At 37.6% G+C, this 17,958-nt stretch overlaps 1 protein-coding gene across 1 annotated transcript in view; it reads right to left on the bottom strand.

The window, feature by feature from the left end:
• USH2A (usherin) overlaps window positions 1-17,958 on the bottom strand; it is a 372,150-nt gene that overhangs the window by 111,177 nt on the left and 243,015 nt on the right. The window contains exons 41-44 of the mRNA XM_058801041.1: window positions 8,378-8,712; window positions 5,216-5,338; window positions 2,510-2,673; window positions 329-538 (exon numbers count right to left, since the gene is read on the bottom strand). Coding sequence (XP_058657024.1) covers window positions 329-538; window positions 2,510-2,673; window positions 5,216-5,338; window positions 8,378-8,712 — 832 coding nt within the window. The remainder of the gene's footprint in view (window positions 1-328; window positions 539-2,509; window positions 2,674-5,215; window positions 5,339-8,377; window positions 8,713-17,958) is intronic.

The following is a 17,958-nucleotide window of genomic DNA, read 5'->3' as shown; positions in this document are numbered from 1 at the left end:
TAAAAAACCCTTTAATTGTTTCTAAATTCCACCATTTATTGTTTTGAACTCAGTTCCAAACTTAGTGCACACAGACAGGAATATGCAGGAGAAGATGAGAACAAACTGGGTTAATATCTGCTATTAGAGCTTTTGCTTCTGTCTCAGTGGGGCTGTTTATTGATCTACCACATGATGACAACCAGCACTTAAGCATTTTAACGTTTTAGACCTTCTTCCTTTTATACCGGAAATTTTATAATGGAAGGATGACTGATCTCAACCCTAACAAAAATCAATCAATTTCATTCTCAGATTTTAAGTCAAGCTGCATTCACTGCTAACCAACCTCCATCTGAGGTAGTCACATGCACAACTTCACTGTTGATGCTGTGGACTCCGTTGAAAACTTGAGAAAATATCTGGTACTCTGTGTTGGGCTGCAAATCATCTATGACTACAGAGTTCACATCAGCCTGGACCCTCAGAGATCTTCTCTCATCAGTAGAATTCAAGAAGAGGGTGTAGTAAACAACATCTCCTTGTAAATCCTGCAGTGCTAGGAAAAGAAAGGAAAAACATCGGGACATCAACTGGAAAATTTTCAGTCAGCAAGTTTCTTATCAACAACATTCATTGTGAAGAGTAAACCAATTTTTATGCAGAACCTCTTATTTATAAAAAAGGAAATACTGCATCAAGCGTCTCCAATCTCACCCATTTAAAGAGTGACACAGACTGCTCTCCCTAATTTGTCAAAATCATTAATGGTTCATCATCCTATCCAACACTGGAGAAAGCTTTCTTTCTCTAGACATCCCCATGTAGTCAATGGAATTAAAAAATTAATAGGCAAAACCCACTGCAAGGAGTGGGGTGCAGGCCTTTTTGCTCCTTCCCTTCAAACTACACTTCCCAGAACCCACTTCAGTCCTGTGTTATTCCTCTTGCCATGGATAAAGGACCTGGGCCTATGCCATAAATTGCACTGACATTCAGCTTTACCCAGATGGCATTTTGGCCATTCACAGTACAGTGAGAAGCTATGTGTTATTGTTTCAGAACAAGAATGAGCACATAATCTATATTTAAAGCTGTAATACACTCTGAAGCATTAAAAACACAGGGCAAAAACCTCAGATCCTCACATTTCTTTGTAAAATATATTTTACCCAGGACTAACTAAGAGAAAGACAGAAAAAACAGCACAGTTTTCAGGCTACACAGGGAATGATATTCACTGGTCTGAGCTGATGGATAAGAACAGATTCCAGGCAAGTCTTCTCCATTTTAGTGACTCAGATGTCATCTGTTATCTTATCTGTCCTTTGTCAAACAGTTTAAGCTCAGGTCTGACTAAATGCAACTTCTTTTCCACTAGGCATCGAGATGAAAAGTATAATTACAATGAAAACTGTACGCACTAACACAAAAATCTCGGAATGACACACCATGCAACTGAACAGGACTCAGCTCACTGAGGCAGAGCACTGATAAAAGCCAAAAGCATTTTTTCAGACTTAATAATATATGGGTTTGTCATCGAAACTCTTAATCAAGAATGATACACTATTTTAAGTGGTACTGATACAAGGCCTAAATCCTTAGAAGTCAGAAACTTTCAGTAGGGAAAGACAGCAAGGCAACTTATGTTGATGGCTCCCAAGTTCCCAAAGAAAACACAAAAGTAATTTAAAAACTAGTTTTATAAAAAAAGAATGAAACACTGACAAACAAAATAGTTAATGTGCTTATTTGCAACATAAGAAGTAATAAAATATGATAAGGTTTTTAAATAATGAATGGCCTTGTCTTGGTGTTTAACTTCTACATTCACAAACATATATGGAGGAAATTTCTAAGATATGAATGAAAATAAAACCAGATTGCATTACCTACATCTAGAAGGTCAGGGGTTTACATTACCAAGGTAATGAAACCTCAGTGAGCTGCTTCAGATCTATTACATTTGTCAGTTTTTATAAGCATGCTCACTTCAGGCATGCAATTATAAGATAAAGAGACTACATTTGTCGCAATTCAGCACCCAGTCCTTACAATATCATTTGCATTTAAGTCATGAAGAAATTCCCCTCTGCTGTATTAACAAACCAACTAGAGAAATAGGCTAAATTAATTTTAAGGAGCACAGCATAAAGAAAGAGAAAGGGAATCTTCTCATCGTGAAGAAATGTAGATGTAAATTTTTATACAAAGGGATGAAATAGGCCACAAAGACAACAGGATTTTGTGTAGTACTGCTTTAGACATGTCTCACGAGTCTGCATTAACTATTTCTTCATTTTCACTATTCTCACTCTGCAGAAAGAGCATCTAATAAATACAAACATGACTGAGAAAGAGCACAATGTGCACATTTTTTTTCCTCTTTCTTTCCTCTCCTTTCAAGGACATTTAGGTATATTATAAATCAAGGCAAGGACTGTGTTTCCTCTGAGAGCAAGGCAGGCCATGGTAAGTGATGGCAGGTTAACATCTAGTTACTGGAATAAATACTAAGCACACTTACTTGGTTTTGACCATTCCACTTCCACGGCAGTGTGATTAACAGCACGTGCAACGAGGACACTTCCCTTCTCTGGTAATCCTGCTAATGTAGTAGCTATCACTTCTTCACTTGATGTATATCCTACCTCGTTGTGCACTATGAGCTTGTACTCATATGTTGTGTACCTAAGACATTTTAAAAATAATTAAATGGAATGAAAAATGCAGACATAGAAAATATTTGCTGTAAACCTTCTGCCTGTGCCAAAGTTTTGCTGTTTCTTCTCCCCCTGCACAAAAATTCATCTGTATGGGATGCACCAATGAAGACTTCATAAGAGGCATGTATTTTGTGGAAATTATTCAGCATGATTAACATGGTAGCAAAAATAAAACACAGTATTTCACTTCTTCATAGTTTTAGCTTCTGAGGTGTTGAGAGATTATGGCTCAATTCAATATGTAATTACAGCAGTGGCAACCTGCCAAAATTTGGATCAGAATTTAATCAAATGAGGCTTTTTTCCTCTTTTGGGAAACCCACTGATTTTAACTTGCATAGTCTCATTTGTAAAAGGGATTCACCACAGAGTCAGGACTCTTCCGCTACAAAAACATCCCAAAAAAGGCACCTAGGAGTTTAAACTCATTTAATAAAGTAATTTTCCTCAGAACTGTGCATATTCCAATTACACAGATTTATTAAAAATTACATGTGTATTTGGTAAACCAAGTGACTCTCACATCATCATTTCTTCCCTATAGCAAAAGTCATACTAATGTACTTTAAGTGGGATTTCATTATCTCAAATTTAATTTCCTCATAAAAAGCCTCCCACAAAACTGCACAAAGACAAACTCAGGATCATCTTGCTCAAATTTTCACTGAAGCTGCAGTGGGATAAATCTCTACAGATACAATAAAGAAGCATGCAATAAATGCCTAATATTTAGAGACTTTAGTACAAAAATCACTCACTCACATTGTATATTTACTTTACTTTTTGCATTTATTTTAGATGGTTTACTATAATATCCTGATTTTTAAAAGAGCTAAGCTTTAGCAGTCCCACTGAGAAGAAAGCAACTTAATGGGAACTCACTCGCTCCAAGTCTAACTCTAAGCATTGACAAAAGGGGAAAATATTCAAAACACATCTTATTTCTCTCTCTGCTTCTTCTGTCACTTACACACATTTAATTTTTTCTTGGACATTGTAGCATACATATAATAAAAGAAAGTACTCTATTCTTGGAATTTACTGATGAGAATTTGTGATTCATTTTTTTGATCCATATTTTCAACAATGAAAATCAAATTAGTCTGTTGTAGCCTGTTAGAAATCAAGAAACCATCTGAAAATATCAGTAATTCTGAAACGTGCTTTAAGTATCACAAATTAAAATAAATGCTGATATATTAATTTTCTTTTGGGAAAAATAAGGCTTGAGTGTTTGAGCATCTTCTCTCCAGCCACAAACTCCTGAGCTGTTAACTGCAAAAACATAGCTGCAAGTTGCAGAACCTTCCCCAGGAGAAGTGTTCAGGTGTGTCCAAGGGTTAGGCACACGTTTTTGGTCACAGCTCATTCAACCCAAAATGTCATGGTGCCTAACAATTGGTCACTGAGGCTCTTTCTGAATGCATTGCCACCTCTGAATTGCTCCATAACTGCTACATAGACAAAAATATGCTGCTGCACTAAAATGTGCAGAGCTAAAACCAAGAATGACTCTATGCAGACTTCCAAGCATGGCTGAGAGAAAGAAATGGACACTTGGGCAGAAGTGGTACAAGAACAGCTCCACGAGCAGTTATTGCAACAGATGGAAAAGAGCAGTGGCTTTCAGCAGGCAGGCAGAAGCAAGCCAGAGACAGCAGCCCTCAGTTTGCTTCGGTGTGTCTCTGAACAGGAGCAGAGGTCACGTTCTCCTGTTTCCCATTGTGCTCAGGAGGGATGCTCACTCAATTTTTACAGAAGAAGAAGGAAAGAACAGATATTTGAGGGTCAGTGATTGACACAGAGTACTCATAAAGCACACCAGCACACAGAACACACACACCCTGAAACCATCCAAGAGGGTTTTCCTGAGACTTTACTTAGAAAAACCCAATGCAGAATCCATGTTGAATCTTCCATTACAATTTCTTCATTTCTATGTTTTGTCTTAAGGAGCAATAGTCTTGACTTCAAGACGTAGAAATTAAGGTCAATCAAGAGTAAATGTCTTGCTCTACCACTCAGCAGGTCTGTTACATACTTCGGAACAGAGCACACACTCTATTTCCCCTTTCTAAATACCCTGCATTTAATGGTGATGAAGCTAACACAACAAAATCAGGTGAAAAAACATTGCTGAAAACAATTTGCAGGTGTTTCCCTCAAACATGCATTCTGCCTGTGCTATAATTTCAACAACACACAAATCTACAGCATCTGTACACATAAATATAAGTGGTTTGATTACACAAGCATATCAATGCTAAAATTTCATGTGACTTTTATTTTCATTTGGCTTTAAAAGCAAAACAATGCATGAGTCAAGAATGACACACTAATAATAAATCCCTGCATATTAGAATGATTAACACCAAAGATGATGACAAAAAATATTTCATTACATAATTAATATGTTCACTACATAAAGACACAAGAAATACTTTGAACTATTAAACATACACTATACAAAATGCCAGCATTTGTTTTTATAGTTTTTGTAATCTCACCTGCTAAGACCCTTATCTTCATAAAACCACTGAGTTCCTGAGTAAATATTGTGCCACAGATTTAAATCTTCAGGGGGATTTGATGCAAGTGGTTGCTGGATTTTACGTCTCAGGAGCTCATATCTAACACAAAAGACAAGCAGAACACCAGGATTATCTCAACTAATGTTATTACACAAAAATAAAAAGAACCCAACCAGTTTTTTTTTTTAAAGCCACACATTATTTTGTTTTTACAGCTGTAAACTTCCTGAGATAAACATTCTTTTTAATGTTTTGTGCTTTAAAATATTCAATTACTAAAAAAAAAGAAACTAATTTGAAAATAGAAAATCAAGCATTTCCACTTGAAAAAAACACAACTAGGTTATTCAATGATTTATGGATTTCAAACTTTCTGAAAATGCTATCAAGAGCAAGTCCAAATAGCCCATAACAGCGTCTTATGCAGACTTGTGTGATAAGCCCAGGTTGTTCCAGAACATTAAATGATTATGCCTCTTTCTTGCAAATGCACTGACACAAAGAGCACTGTCATTGTTATTTCACTATTAGTAATAGCTTAAGTGTGCCTTTGTACTTAATGTATTTGCAAATAACCACAGTGTAAATTACAGGAGGAAACAGGCACAGAATGAGTTAACTGTTCCAGCCATCTGTACACCTTAGCAAGGCACCTTTGTGTTTGGGTAGAAATTCATGATGTGAGCTTGAAAGACCAAATTATTTCATCCTGGTTTTAATTGGTATCTGAAGCAGTATTCCTGTCCCTGTTCCAAACAGCAGGTCAGCCAAAGCCCATCTTTCATCAGGTCAGCCATGAGACTGCCTGATTTGGAAAACATGCTTTCCACCCAGGCTGCATCACACACCCTCCATCATCTTTTATACAAAACCTTTATGGAATTTAACAAAAATTAGATCGCTTAGTGTCACAAACTAAAGGGGATAATATTATAGTTTGCATTTCCTAATCATTCTAGGGATTACAAAGGAAACTACACACTAAAGGAAACAAAATTAGATATATTTGTTCAAAATCTTTAGGATTATTACTCTTTATTACATTCCACAGGACTGTTTAATTTATTCTTTCAATAATTGTTTCAGTTTGATACCCCAGCAAGTTAGGGTCATATGCATACATATTCCCTTAAATACATAACTTGATTCTCTTATGTGCTGAGCTGCTCTATTTCATCTTGTCCCTGCCTCTCATTCTGGAATGGCACTTACTGCTAAATTCTAGACAGAAGTAGGTTGGCCCTTAGGCAGATTTTAAATACTCTCATTTAAAATGCACATTTGTGAAAATGTTTCCATGTTTAATTGTTCTGCAGAATACCTTGGTGTGGGTCACCTCTCAGTTGTAATTATCATGCTGACCAATGGTTTTGTGTGTAATTTGACACTTCTTTAAGTTAAGATCATCTCCAGTCTGATAAGGACATGTTAGACAATACCATCCCAGATTTAACAGGTACTGCATAGAGTGATTTAATGTTGCTTCAAAACCAGAAATCAACTGAGATGCTCTTATGAGAGATCTGACACTTCCTGTGCTCCATAGCAGCTAGGGAGTACATGCATGACTTCCAACAACTTTTGCCCTCGAGTTTAGGGAATAATCCTCAACAGGTACAAGCAAGCATTGTGCCACTTAGTGATGCCAAACTGAATTACTGCAGAAATTCAGATTATAACTTCAGAAATTAAATAGCAAAAACTAATTAAACTCCAACTCTGTCAAAAAAAATCAGATGACTTTATAACAAGAACAGCTCTCACATGAGTGGTTCATCAGTGTCAACCCAAAGACAGATCATTACAGCTTTATAGGAAACCATCCTGGCATATTCTGTCCAATATATTTCATAGACGAGTCTTGAAAAACATCAAATCTTTTTGAACACTGAGTGGCGATCATGTGTAAATCACCCCCACTGGCAGCTGCTGCTGCTGCTCTGCTTGCTGCAGACTTCTTGTTCCATCATGCTGTACAGAGCAGCTGCTTCAGTGGTTGTTCTTGTTGAGGGCAGCATGGCACACCATGAAAGAAATGAAATCTGCAGATGTAGGTCGTGCTGAATTACTTCAATAATCTATGGTAAAATGGTCATGTTGTTAACCCCAGAATAACAGACACTGCTTTTCTGAATCTTCAAATTTTACTGTAGAGCAATAATCCTTTCATTCAGTTGTAGTGTGCCCTAATTAAGCCTGAAGAAAAAGTCAAGCTACTGTGCTGTAATAACATCCGCAACTGAAATGGCATTACATGATAATTATTGAACCCATCAGTGCACCTAGAAGAGAGCTACTAACCAGAACATATGGACTACAGAGCTGTAATTCCATGCAGAACGTTTCATGATACGTTAAAGCACTAGAATGAAAGATTTGACATTTTTTATTGAGTATATATAAAAATATATTTGTCTTTATAAACCTTTATGCACTCAAATGCATATTTCTTTAATGTATATCTACACACACACACACACTCGGTATTCAACATTCAAGTCAAGATTCCCATCTCATCATTCTAGACAAATCTCAGAGGAGATTCCTTTCTTTGGCTCTTGTGGTGAAACTCACCACAACCAGCAGACGTCCTCGCTGTACTTCCTTGCATTTCCCTTTTTGGCTACGCCCTCACACTTCTAGCCCTTCAGCTTCCATTTTTCTCATGCACTGTCTTATTTAAAATTTATTCATCACTTAATTTTTGAAGATTATTTCATGTCATCATCCTTCCAAATGGTCACTTTCTCTTCATGTGGAATAACCCAGAGTATTGAGAATACTGGATGTGTAATTAGTCATGTTTAAAAATCCTCCTCTTGTCATTTTATTGGTTGAAGTTGTTGCCTGAACTCATCACCAAAAAGTGGCCAAATGCTGCAGCCCAAACCACTTATGACTTTGCAAATATCCTGTGCTTGCTCCTTCTGGTTTTTCAGACAGCACTGATCTGAGACCCAGAGCCTGCCAGCACAGACAATACATTTGCCCTGAATAATCCTGACTCTTCTCTGAGCCCTAAAGTGGAATTTCAAGAAATCCAAAATTAAGAGATCTCATGATGAAGTCTGCATCACAGAATTTTCTGAGTCAGATTGAGGTAAGGAGAAGCAAACTGCAGTCTCAGTCTCAGCTTACCTCAGATGGGGACCATTGGGCCTTAGCGGTGGCTGCCAAGAGACGGCAATGAAGGATTCGCTGATGGGAGTCACAGACAAGGGGCTGACACTCTGAGGAATTGTCGGGGGTGTGGTGACTCTCGTGGGCAGACTCTCGGTGCAGCCCCCCAGGAAGCCATCCCCTGCAGTGCAGGCTATCACCGTGACCGAGTAGTTGGTGTAGGGGACCAGGTTGGTGACCAAGTGGCTCAGCCGCGACGAAGGGTTCCCCGCGATGACGATGCGCGGGTCAGGCATGCGGATCTCGTAGTTCAGGATCTCTCCGTTCAGAATCAGAGGAGGCTTCCAGGAAACCTGGAAAAGGAGGGGAAAAAAACCCCTAAAATAACAGATTTCTTACAGTCACATTGCAGAAATACAGGCACAGCATGCTACAGATGGACACAAGCGGGATCTGAAGATGTTCTTTTCAATCAAAACAGACTTCTATTTTTAAAGGAAAATCAGTTAGAAATCTAATCTTTAATTTTAGTGAGGTACACAGTACAGTTGTAACCATTGAAAAAAATCTATTGTTTTGCTTTACAATAAAATGTGAATACTCCACATCACTCAGAATTCCATGAGATGTTCAGATGCATTAGCAGAAGTAGAGTACTTATCATAAGTATCACTGTCACTCATTTTCTTAGGGTGCATTACCTGGCATGCTTGACCACCAGTGGCAGAGTAAAAACAAATTTTACTTTGTGTTTCCACAATTTTCAAAAAGATGTAATTGCATTAACTCCTATAAGAAAACAAATGTTTCTGCACTCTTCATATAATGAAATAGGCAGGTTTTCCCTTTTTTTTTTTTTTTTAATTAACAAATTACACTGTAATTTGTAAGTATCAGACAAAGAACAGGGACAATACTCCATTTTAAAAGCTATAAAATTATACTAATAAAATCTGATTGCAAAAAGATTGGAAGTTACATACAGAATTCATGTTTTTTATTGATTTATATACACACATGCCTATATATACACACACACACATACTGCTACTCTTATTGTGGTTTTGTTCCTACTGAACTGAGGTTAGGTGAGATTTTTTAAGTTTTGAGGATTTTTTTGAGGCAGGGGGTAGATAACACATATATATTTATTCTTACCAGCTCCACTGAAAAATCACACACGAACAATTGCACTATAAAGTGCATGAATGTTCTAAATTATTTTTTAAGGCTTTTTGCCATGGTACCACAATAGAGGGGCCTTCAGACTGGCACAATAAGGACGTGTAACCTAACATGTATTAGGAATCTCAAAGTTTCATAAAGGTAGTGTAAAAGCATCTATCAATACTCATTTCCCTAGAAATCCCAGTGCAGGAAGCACACAAGCTTTGCTTTGCTCTGGGACTGTTTTCCTTGCCATTTACCCACTCATCTATAACAATTGCTGTCTCTTTTCCTCCCAGGCATGAGATAATTAGGAATGAATACAACATAGAAAAGAACACAGAAATGGAAAAAAATCTAGATATGCCTAAAACCTAGGTATATATCTAAAACCTAGGTAAAATAAAGAAAATACTGAAGTTTTAAATAATAATACCACAATACTTTAATTTCAGTTAATTTGAACTTTTTCCTTAATTCTCTTAGTCTTCAAAACAACCATCTTTAAAAATGTATATGCACAGTTCCACAGGGCCATGGAAACAGAGAAGCTTGATTTATAAAATGATTTTTTTAAAAATGGGATTACAAAATGTTATATTTTAGGTACAGAAGGACCTCTTAGGCCATCAGACTTGTAAGAAAGCTGGCAGCAAAGTGCTGGAGAAAGCTGAAGGATTTTGATAACAGATTCTGGAATACTATTAAACAGAGAATTAGAAACAGGGTGATCTTGAGTAAAGACAGCAAAACCAAGATTATTGGTGGCCACATAGGAAAGGCTTAGCTCTGGCTAATTATCAAATGCTGTATTCAGATTTCTGTTGCTTCTGGCCCCAAATCATGTTCAAACAAATAAAGAAAATACCACTGATAAAGCAGTGCAAAATTTCACACAAGGTAGGAATTGACTCTGCACCATTCTCACAGACATTGAGCAGAACTCTCTTTTTGAAGTATTTCATGTGATCTAGTGTTAAGCTTAGGAAAAAGAAGAATGGATAATTAGCACAGACAACAGAAAAAGCTTTCAAGTAGAAGGATGTGCTGGTTTTGGCTGGGAAGAGTTAACTCATAGTAGAATGGGTTTAGTATGGGGCTGTTTCAGATTTGTGCTGAAAACAGTATTGGTAAAACAGGAATATTTTTGCTTTTGCTGAGCAGCATTTACAAAGGGTCAAGGCCTTTTCAGCCTCTGATCCCACAATAGTTGGGATGAGAGCCCTCTCTTCCCACAATAACTGGGTAATGGTGCAAGAGGCAAGGGACACAAGTCAAAACAATGGAAGTAAATGCAAAGAAAAATAAGTGATACACAGTCAGAAACTTTCATGTCCAAACCTAAAAAATGACTCTACCACAACTTGTGCAAGATTCACCATACCATGTAACCCCTTCACATAAAGGACCAGATTAATGACAGGAGAAGAGGTTGCTCCATAACCTCCACTCCTGACTTTCACCCACTGTGTGCACTAGCTGGTAACACCTTCAAAAACTCCCAGGTGCTACTTCACAGTATTTGTTGTGCTCCACCAGGTACAGCAGCTCATACTGTAAGTAATAGATATGCTTTGTGGTACTTACAGTGGGAAAGTTCTTTAAATTTTAATTTTTTTTTCCCCCAGAGAGAAATAAAAACCATTCTGAACAAAGAATATATTCAGCCAGCAGCACACTCAATGCAATTTATTTTTCTCTGGGTATGGATATCTCACACAAAGATATGAAGATCTGTTGTTGCTCTGGTTAATATTTTTTTTAACTAAGTAGTGGGATGACCAAGGATAGTCCCTAACCCTTCCGTGTCGCTTGAGCTGCTTAGAATTACCTGTGTCACCTGGGAATGTCAGGACATGCAATCCTGCACAAACACCTCTTGTCAAGAGGCAAGGGACTGCTTGACCCATAAATGAAGATGATGGAGCCAGCCTGGTTAACACACACGTGGCACTACTGGACCTCTTCTCCTCTTGGACGTGCCAAGGTTTGAGGTAAGAGCTTGGCAATGCATGAAAGCAGGAAAGCTCACTAGACAGGCTGTGTTGGAAGCAGTAACAGTTTGTTCATTGATTTGAAGCTCAGCACTGAGACCATGAAAGAGGATGCCCATGAGGAAGAGAGAATAAGGTAACTACTGGGAGAGATTAACTGATTCAATGTAATGACTCTGGAAGCTTTCATTTAAAGATCAAAGGACCTTATTTTCTCCACCACAAAATTTAAAGAGACAGAAATTAGCCATTTTCCCCCCATTAAACAGTTATAACCTTGGAATTTTTTTCCTTTTTTGACAGCAGTTGGAACCCTGCAACTTAATTCTGAGCTATCTGAGGAGAGGCATTGGCACATGTAAGCTATTTTACTGTTCAGGCCTGGCTTCAACAGTTTGCTTTTAAATCAGTGTGTTTGGCTTCATTTTATTCTCATTTCTCCTAGATACTGCTTGTAACCTCTACAAACAGAATATAATAAATACACTACTGAGAGCTTTTCACTGTTGGTCTCAAAGCACATTCTAAGTCTCAAATTGCAAATATTATTATTCCAGTCTTAGAGATAGAAAGACTTAATCCCAGACTAAATCATGTATCAGAAAGAAGCAAAACTCCAAACAAAGACCTGTTACCCTAATTCTGCATTCCAGCCACTGGACTAGTCCTCTGACAATCTCCCAGCTCCCCTAGAATAGTTGGGAGAAGAATTTCTTCCAAAATGCTTATCTGTCTTAACAGAAATTACTGTGGCTTCAATCAAGGGCCAGGATCATACTGGAAATGCAAATTCTGAGAAAGGGCACTGATATTTCTGCTCATAAACTTTGCAAATGAGTTACACCCAGCTGCAGCAAGGAGAAGAACAGGATGACCAAGATTGCAGTAACAGACTGCTACTACAAAAACTCCTAGGACTTTGCTTGAGTAGTGGGAAAAACAAAAGAACATTTATGATCCTAAACACCAACACTAGAGAGTTTCAACTTTATCAAAGGCAGAGGGATGATGTTGATGAAACCCCACTGTATCATCCATACCAAATGAGCAAGCTGTGCAAGAAATCACAGTCATAACATGTGGAAAACCTCTAGTGTGCAAGTTAAAGTTGTTCCTATGGGTGTTGGAATATCCTAAGTCACTCAAGCAGCACTTATGTGTCAAATGAACCAAGGTCTCCCTGACCTTAGCAGCATTACAAGGCAATCTTCACACAGGGATTGATTGCTCCTAAACAACCTCCCTGATGCACCAGGCATACCTGCACACAACTGGAAGGGTGGGGAACAAAGTCCAAGCCCTTTTTTTCCCTTTCCCAGCATGAAGCTGTTACCTGGGCGTGCTACATCTCCCTTCAGCAGACACAGTTTAGGAATGAGGGTTGTTTCTACTCTCAAAATTATATTCTGGGGTAACTGCAGACTGAAGTGTTTGGAGAATTAAATAGTACAAGGGAGTTTTAACTAGGAACAGAGGAATGGTCTTCACAGCCTCATTCTCTGCCACACAGTGACCTGCAGAGGAAGAACACTGAAGGATCACCTCACTGTTAGCACTGACTTCAGTGATCTTGGAGTAATTAGCATTGCATCCAACATTCTGTAATCAGAATCAACTCTCAGGACAGCAAACATTAATGTGTGAGACAAAAAACACTAGCTCCAGAACATGTGCCTGTAACTAATTCTGTGGGAAATGGAAAGTGGATAAAGAAAATACCTTCTTTGTCATGCATGATACTCAAACTGTAACTACAGGGTATGTTGCTTTAAATGTGTCAGTGATATCTGTTTCTTGCAGCTGAAATCTTTCTCCTGTGCATTTTAATCCCAGCCTATTTACAGAACAGGCATTTAGCAGTCCACTATCCAGCTTCTGGGCTAATGAAGAACAGAAGACAACCATAAAAATAGAATCTTGTTTGTTTGTGTTTGCTCACTTGCATATCCAATTCAGTAGTGAAATTTGAGAAATGTCTACCAGAAAAGTTTATCACTGTTGCAATAAATGATAATCTACTGTATTGAAAGAGTACAGATGGCAACTCTTGAAGATACTGTGACAGCAAACTAATGACATTGTTCAGTCTGGAGGGTGGAATAGCAGCTTTCTCTGCTTCAAGTTCTTCTATACAAAGAACAGAATAGCCGGTGAACAGCAAAGTAAGACATTCATCTCTCTGGGTAAGAACAAACATGAATGACAACTGAATTAAAAAGCATAAAACCCTTCCTCAGTCAGAGAACTCATGAGGAAATACTTCAGAAAAATAATAAATCTATGGAAAATCAATGACATTACTGAATCAATATGCAAAACAAACAAAAAAAAAGAAATTAGAATAGCAATTAGGTGCCACAGAATCACCACAGCCCTTCATTCCTCACAGGCAACATATATAACATATATAATAGAGAAGTAATAATAATTTTTTATTTTTCTCATTTTCTATCTAATCAACTTGCAGGAAGTTTCTTTAAATGATGTTATCATGAAGGAATAGCACGGCACCAGAACTATATGTCAATGAGGTATTTATTCCATCCAACCAGGAGGAGATCATTCTCTCATAAACTTTTTACAAACACCGAAAAGAAAAAAAAAAGTTTCCACTGTAGAGAAATATCAGGATTATGCACAATTCATGCCAACTTCTACCTTGAGAAAAAAGTTACATGAAGGATGACAGGAAATGGCTGCAGTTTTTATCTGTCAGTGGTCCAGCTGGTGGCAGTCCTCAGTGAGGGGAAGCAATACAGGCAATATGAGGCAGCAAGTCTCTGGTGAAGCCAATAATTAAGATTGCAGCTGCCTTTTCCAGGCCAGAATCCTCAAGGAAGAACCCCAGCAGGAATTCCCAGCAAAAGGGAATTCCTCCTACCAAAAGTTATAAGGCCAAAGTTGCAATGTTTGCATAATACAGTTAATTTAGTTCAGTGTACCCAGCCACATAATGCCTTTCCTACACAAAGAACTCCATCAAATAATTATTCACTGTGTAAACCAGCCTCTTTCTCAAGGCACTCAACCTAGCTACATTCCTGAATGTCATATCAGTGTGAAGTGTGAGATTGAGGCAGCACAGCAATTGTAAGCCTCACAAGAAAAGGAAACAATTTCTTTTCTACTTCTCTACATTAGGGTATAGCAAATCTTGTGTAACAGGAATAATGTTCATGGCATTGGCATACACTAAATAAACGGCTTTTGCAGTTGCTGAATGCCTCCACTTCACTTTGGCATTTAATCAGCCACAAAAGCAGTTTATTGCGCATTATACTCCACTACCATGAACATTATCAATTCAGCAAATATTAAAAAATATCATGCAGGTGTCACAGAAATGGGTACTTTAAAAATTATCGACAGCCTTACGCTTTCTGTTGCTCAAAGGAAAGCAAGTTAAATGTTATGGAGAGATATTGGTCCATTCTGATTAAAATGGAATGTTAAAGGAGCACACACATATCAGAACTGTTTATCCTGAGAGTGACCTGCCATGCTGATACTCTCCTCCTTGCAGGGTGAAAGCTTTTGTCTATGAAAATAAGCTGTATACTCAGTGAGTACTATCCTGGAGCACTTTGAATTCTTCACATCCTCAAATAGTTTTTATTGATTCAATGACTAAAATAAAGGAATGGAAATATGTTTCTCTTTTTTTGTAAATTCTCTCTGTTTTCAGTAGAAATAAATATTTGCACTCATGGTTTAGGGATTGGTTGCACTGACAGCTGAAAGCCTCTATTGATTTGCTACAGTGGCTTGGTAAAGGAACCTCTTGCTAATCTTTCCCACAGCGCCCTTCCAATACCTCCTGCTCTAAGCTGGGAGGACAGCTCTCTCTAGGGTGAGAGGTAATTAAAATCTCCTTCCCAAAGAGATACTTTGTTTTCCACCCTGTGCTTAAGAGCTGCCACTGCAGACACTGAGGTAAGAGCACTGTACAGCACCAAGGACTCCACAAATTTCATTTGAACACTACATAGGTGACATATGCACTACAGGTGTGCTGGGCTTGAGCTACTCAAGAGGGAAAGTAAGCCTTTTTAGGACTCTTATGGGCACCAGTGTAAAGCAGTTCCATGTGAAATCCGTCCTATTTCCACACAGGAAAACATTTCAACGACTAAGAGGCAATCTTTGCAGAATACTACAAAGTTTTCTGTCTGTACCACTCGCAATTTCTGGGATGAAGGGACACAGTGGGTTTACAGATCTCCACCCTAGTTATAGAGAATTTGGGCAAAATCCCCGAACATTTTGTGAGCAGGTGCTCCCTTGTTCTTCTTGTCCTCTCCCAGTACACAGCATTCACACAAGACCACCTCAGGGACACAGTGAAGCCCTGAGTGCTCTCCGAGCCCTCCTACTCTGACATGAATTTGCCATAAAAATGCAGGGAAGGAAACAACACCACCTCTAGCAAACTAATCCATTTGACAGATCTGTAAGAAGACCGACAAGCAAGATGAAATCCCAGTCGCTTCCTCTGGTGCTCCCATCTGCAAACAAGCAGAAGGCGAGAAAACTGCTGGGTGCAGCAAGTCTTGTCTATTATCTCGTCGGTGATGAAGTGCAATGAGCTCTTCTGCAAATACAGCTTTGTTTCAATTTTTTTTAAAGAGAGAAGAAATAATTTATTGTTAGAATAGTAAATGCTGAAAAATTAAAAAATGTCTTGCTGACCTGGACAAGTGAGAAAAATTTTAAGATTTTTAAGAAGTCTTAGAATCTTAGAAATCAGAACTGAAGTAATATCTCAGCCATGGGATGCTCTCTGCACAGGAATTGTACCAAGTTTTCCTGACTTTTTATCACTTATGATGAATATAAAATGGAAAAACTTTAAGTAAATTAAAATACTTGATAAATACAATAATTTATGTTGATATCAGCAAAGAACCAATGTTCTGTAACAGTAACAGAGAGAATTTAGTAGAAGAGATACTCAGGAGTGAATATATTTGGAGAGACATATATGTAAGTCACTTTTCTCAATGCAATGCTGCCACCTTAAACTATTTTGAACATTTTAACTTAAATATTTAAAATTAATGAAAATTGACAGTAAAAACAATTAGTGGAAATAAAAACATCCAGGCTTCAGCATCTTTGACAAAAATTGGTCTTAACAGATCTGAAAAATATTTATCTCCAGGTGGAAAACACAAGTCCGAGTCTACACGAGCAGCAGTGACACTAAATTTGACCTCCATTCATAGAGGAGTTCATACAGTTTGGACATTAAAGGCATTTAAAGAATTTTGAATATACATTGCAGGCTGGGAAAAAAGAAGGAAAATAAGCATCTGAACTCTTCAGTAAGAAAGGGAAAACAAATTTAAAAAACAATGCTGTATTGAAATTTAATTATTATAGATGGAAAACTGCATTGCCTTAATTCAGATTTCAGAAGAAATAAATGACCCAAATAACTTTCAGTATTTGTAGATTACTTAATCTTGGAGTTAAGAAAAATACAATACACACACGTCTGATCTTGGGAAAAGACATCCAGTAAAGCATGACACGATCGCTGATAACCCACATGCTTTTAAAACTAGGATTGAGTGTTGAATGCATATGGAGAACAAAAAAATGTGGGTAAGATATAAAATTATTATGTTCTTACCACGTTAACTGGAACTTCAAAGGTTGCAGTGAGTCTTTGTGTTCAGAGTTGAAGCCAAGGTGAAAAAGCTCCCTCAGTGAAACGTGGACATGTGGGAAAGCATGCAATTGAACTAGAGCCACTATTTACTCAGCATTGCAGCTTCTGGCAAATCCATGAAAAATGCTTTACTATAAATTGTGGGGAATATTAAGATATATCTACAGAAGTACAGAGGGCAGAGTCCTGGAAGTAGATTGCCCAAATCTTCAATAGCACTCTGGCAATTCATCACAATTACTAGTGGTCGATCGTTATTAATTCTTACAGTAACCATTGTACTCATATTGAACTGATTTGCAATTAACATGGAGGTAACATGCAATTCCTTAGACATTAAAACATAATTTCATAAGCTCAGGATTTTTTTTGCCTAATAGCATTTTTTTTATAGTTTAAAATTATGTGTGAACAAAGAAAAAATATCAGCACTTGTTTACTGCTGAAATTCATACCTTCAGATTATTCAGATTGCATTGGTAACAACACTCTGTTTACCTTTTGAAAATACAATGTATACCAAAAAATAATAAATCTAACAGATGAACTTCAATCTTATGCAAATGTCCTTTGTTTTGTGCTCTGGTGAGCAAGCTACTGTACCAATACTTTTGGCATTAGTACAAGACTGAATCCATGGAAGCATGTGTGTATTTACACAAAAGAGGCTTCTAAGCTACAAAAATCCCTCTTGTTTGGTTACACTAATTTCCCTTGAATGAAGTTTGTATGCAAGCCAAAACAATGGTAGTTATCCTGTCCTC

Source organism: Ammospiza caudacuta, chromosome 3 (genome assembly GCF_027887145.1).
Source record: "Ammospiza caudacuta isolate bAmmCau1 chromosome 3, bAmmCau1.pri, whole genome shotgun sequence".
Classification (NCBI taxonomy): domain Eukaryota; kingdom Metazoa; phylum Chordata; class Aves; order Passeriformes; family Passerellidae; genus Ammospiza; species Ammospiza caudacuta.
This window is presented reverse-complemented; position numbering and strand designations above follow the sequence as displayed.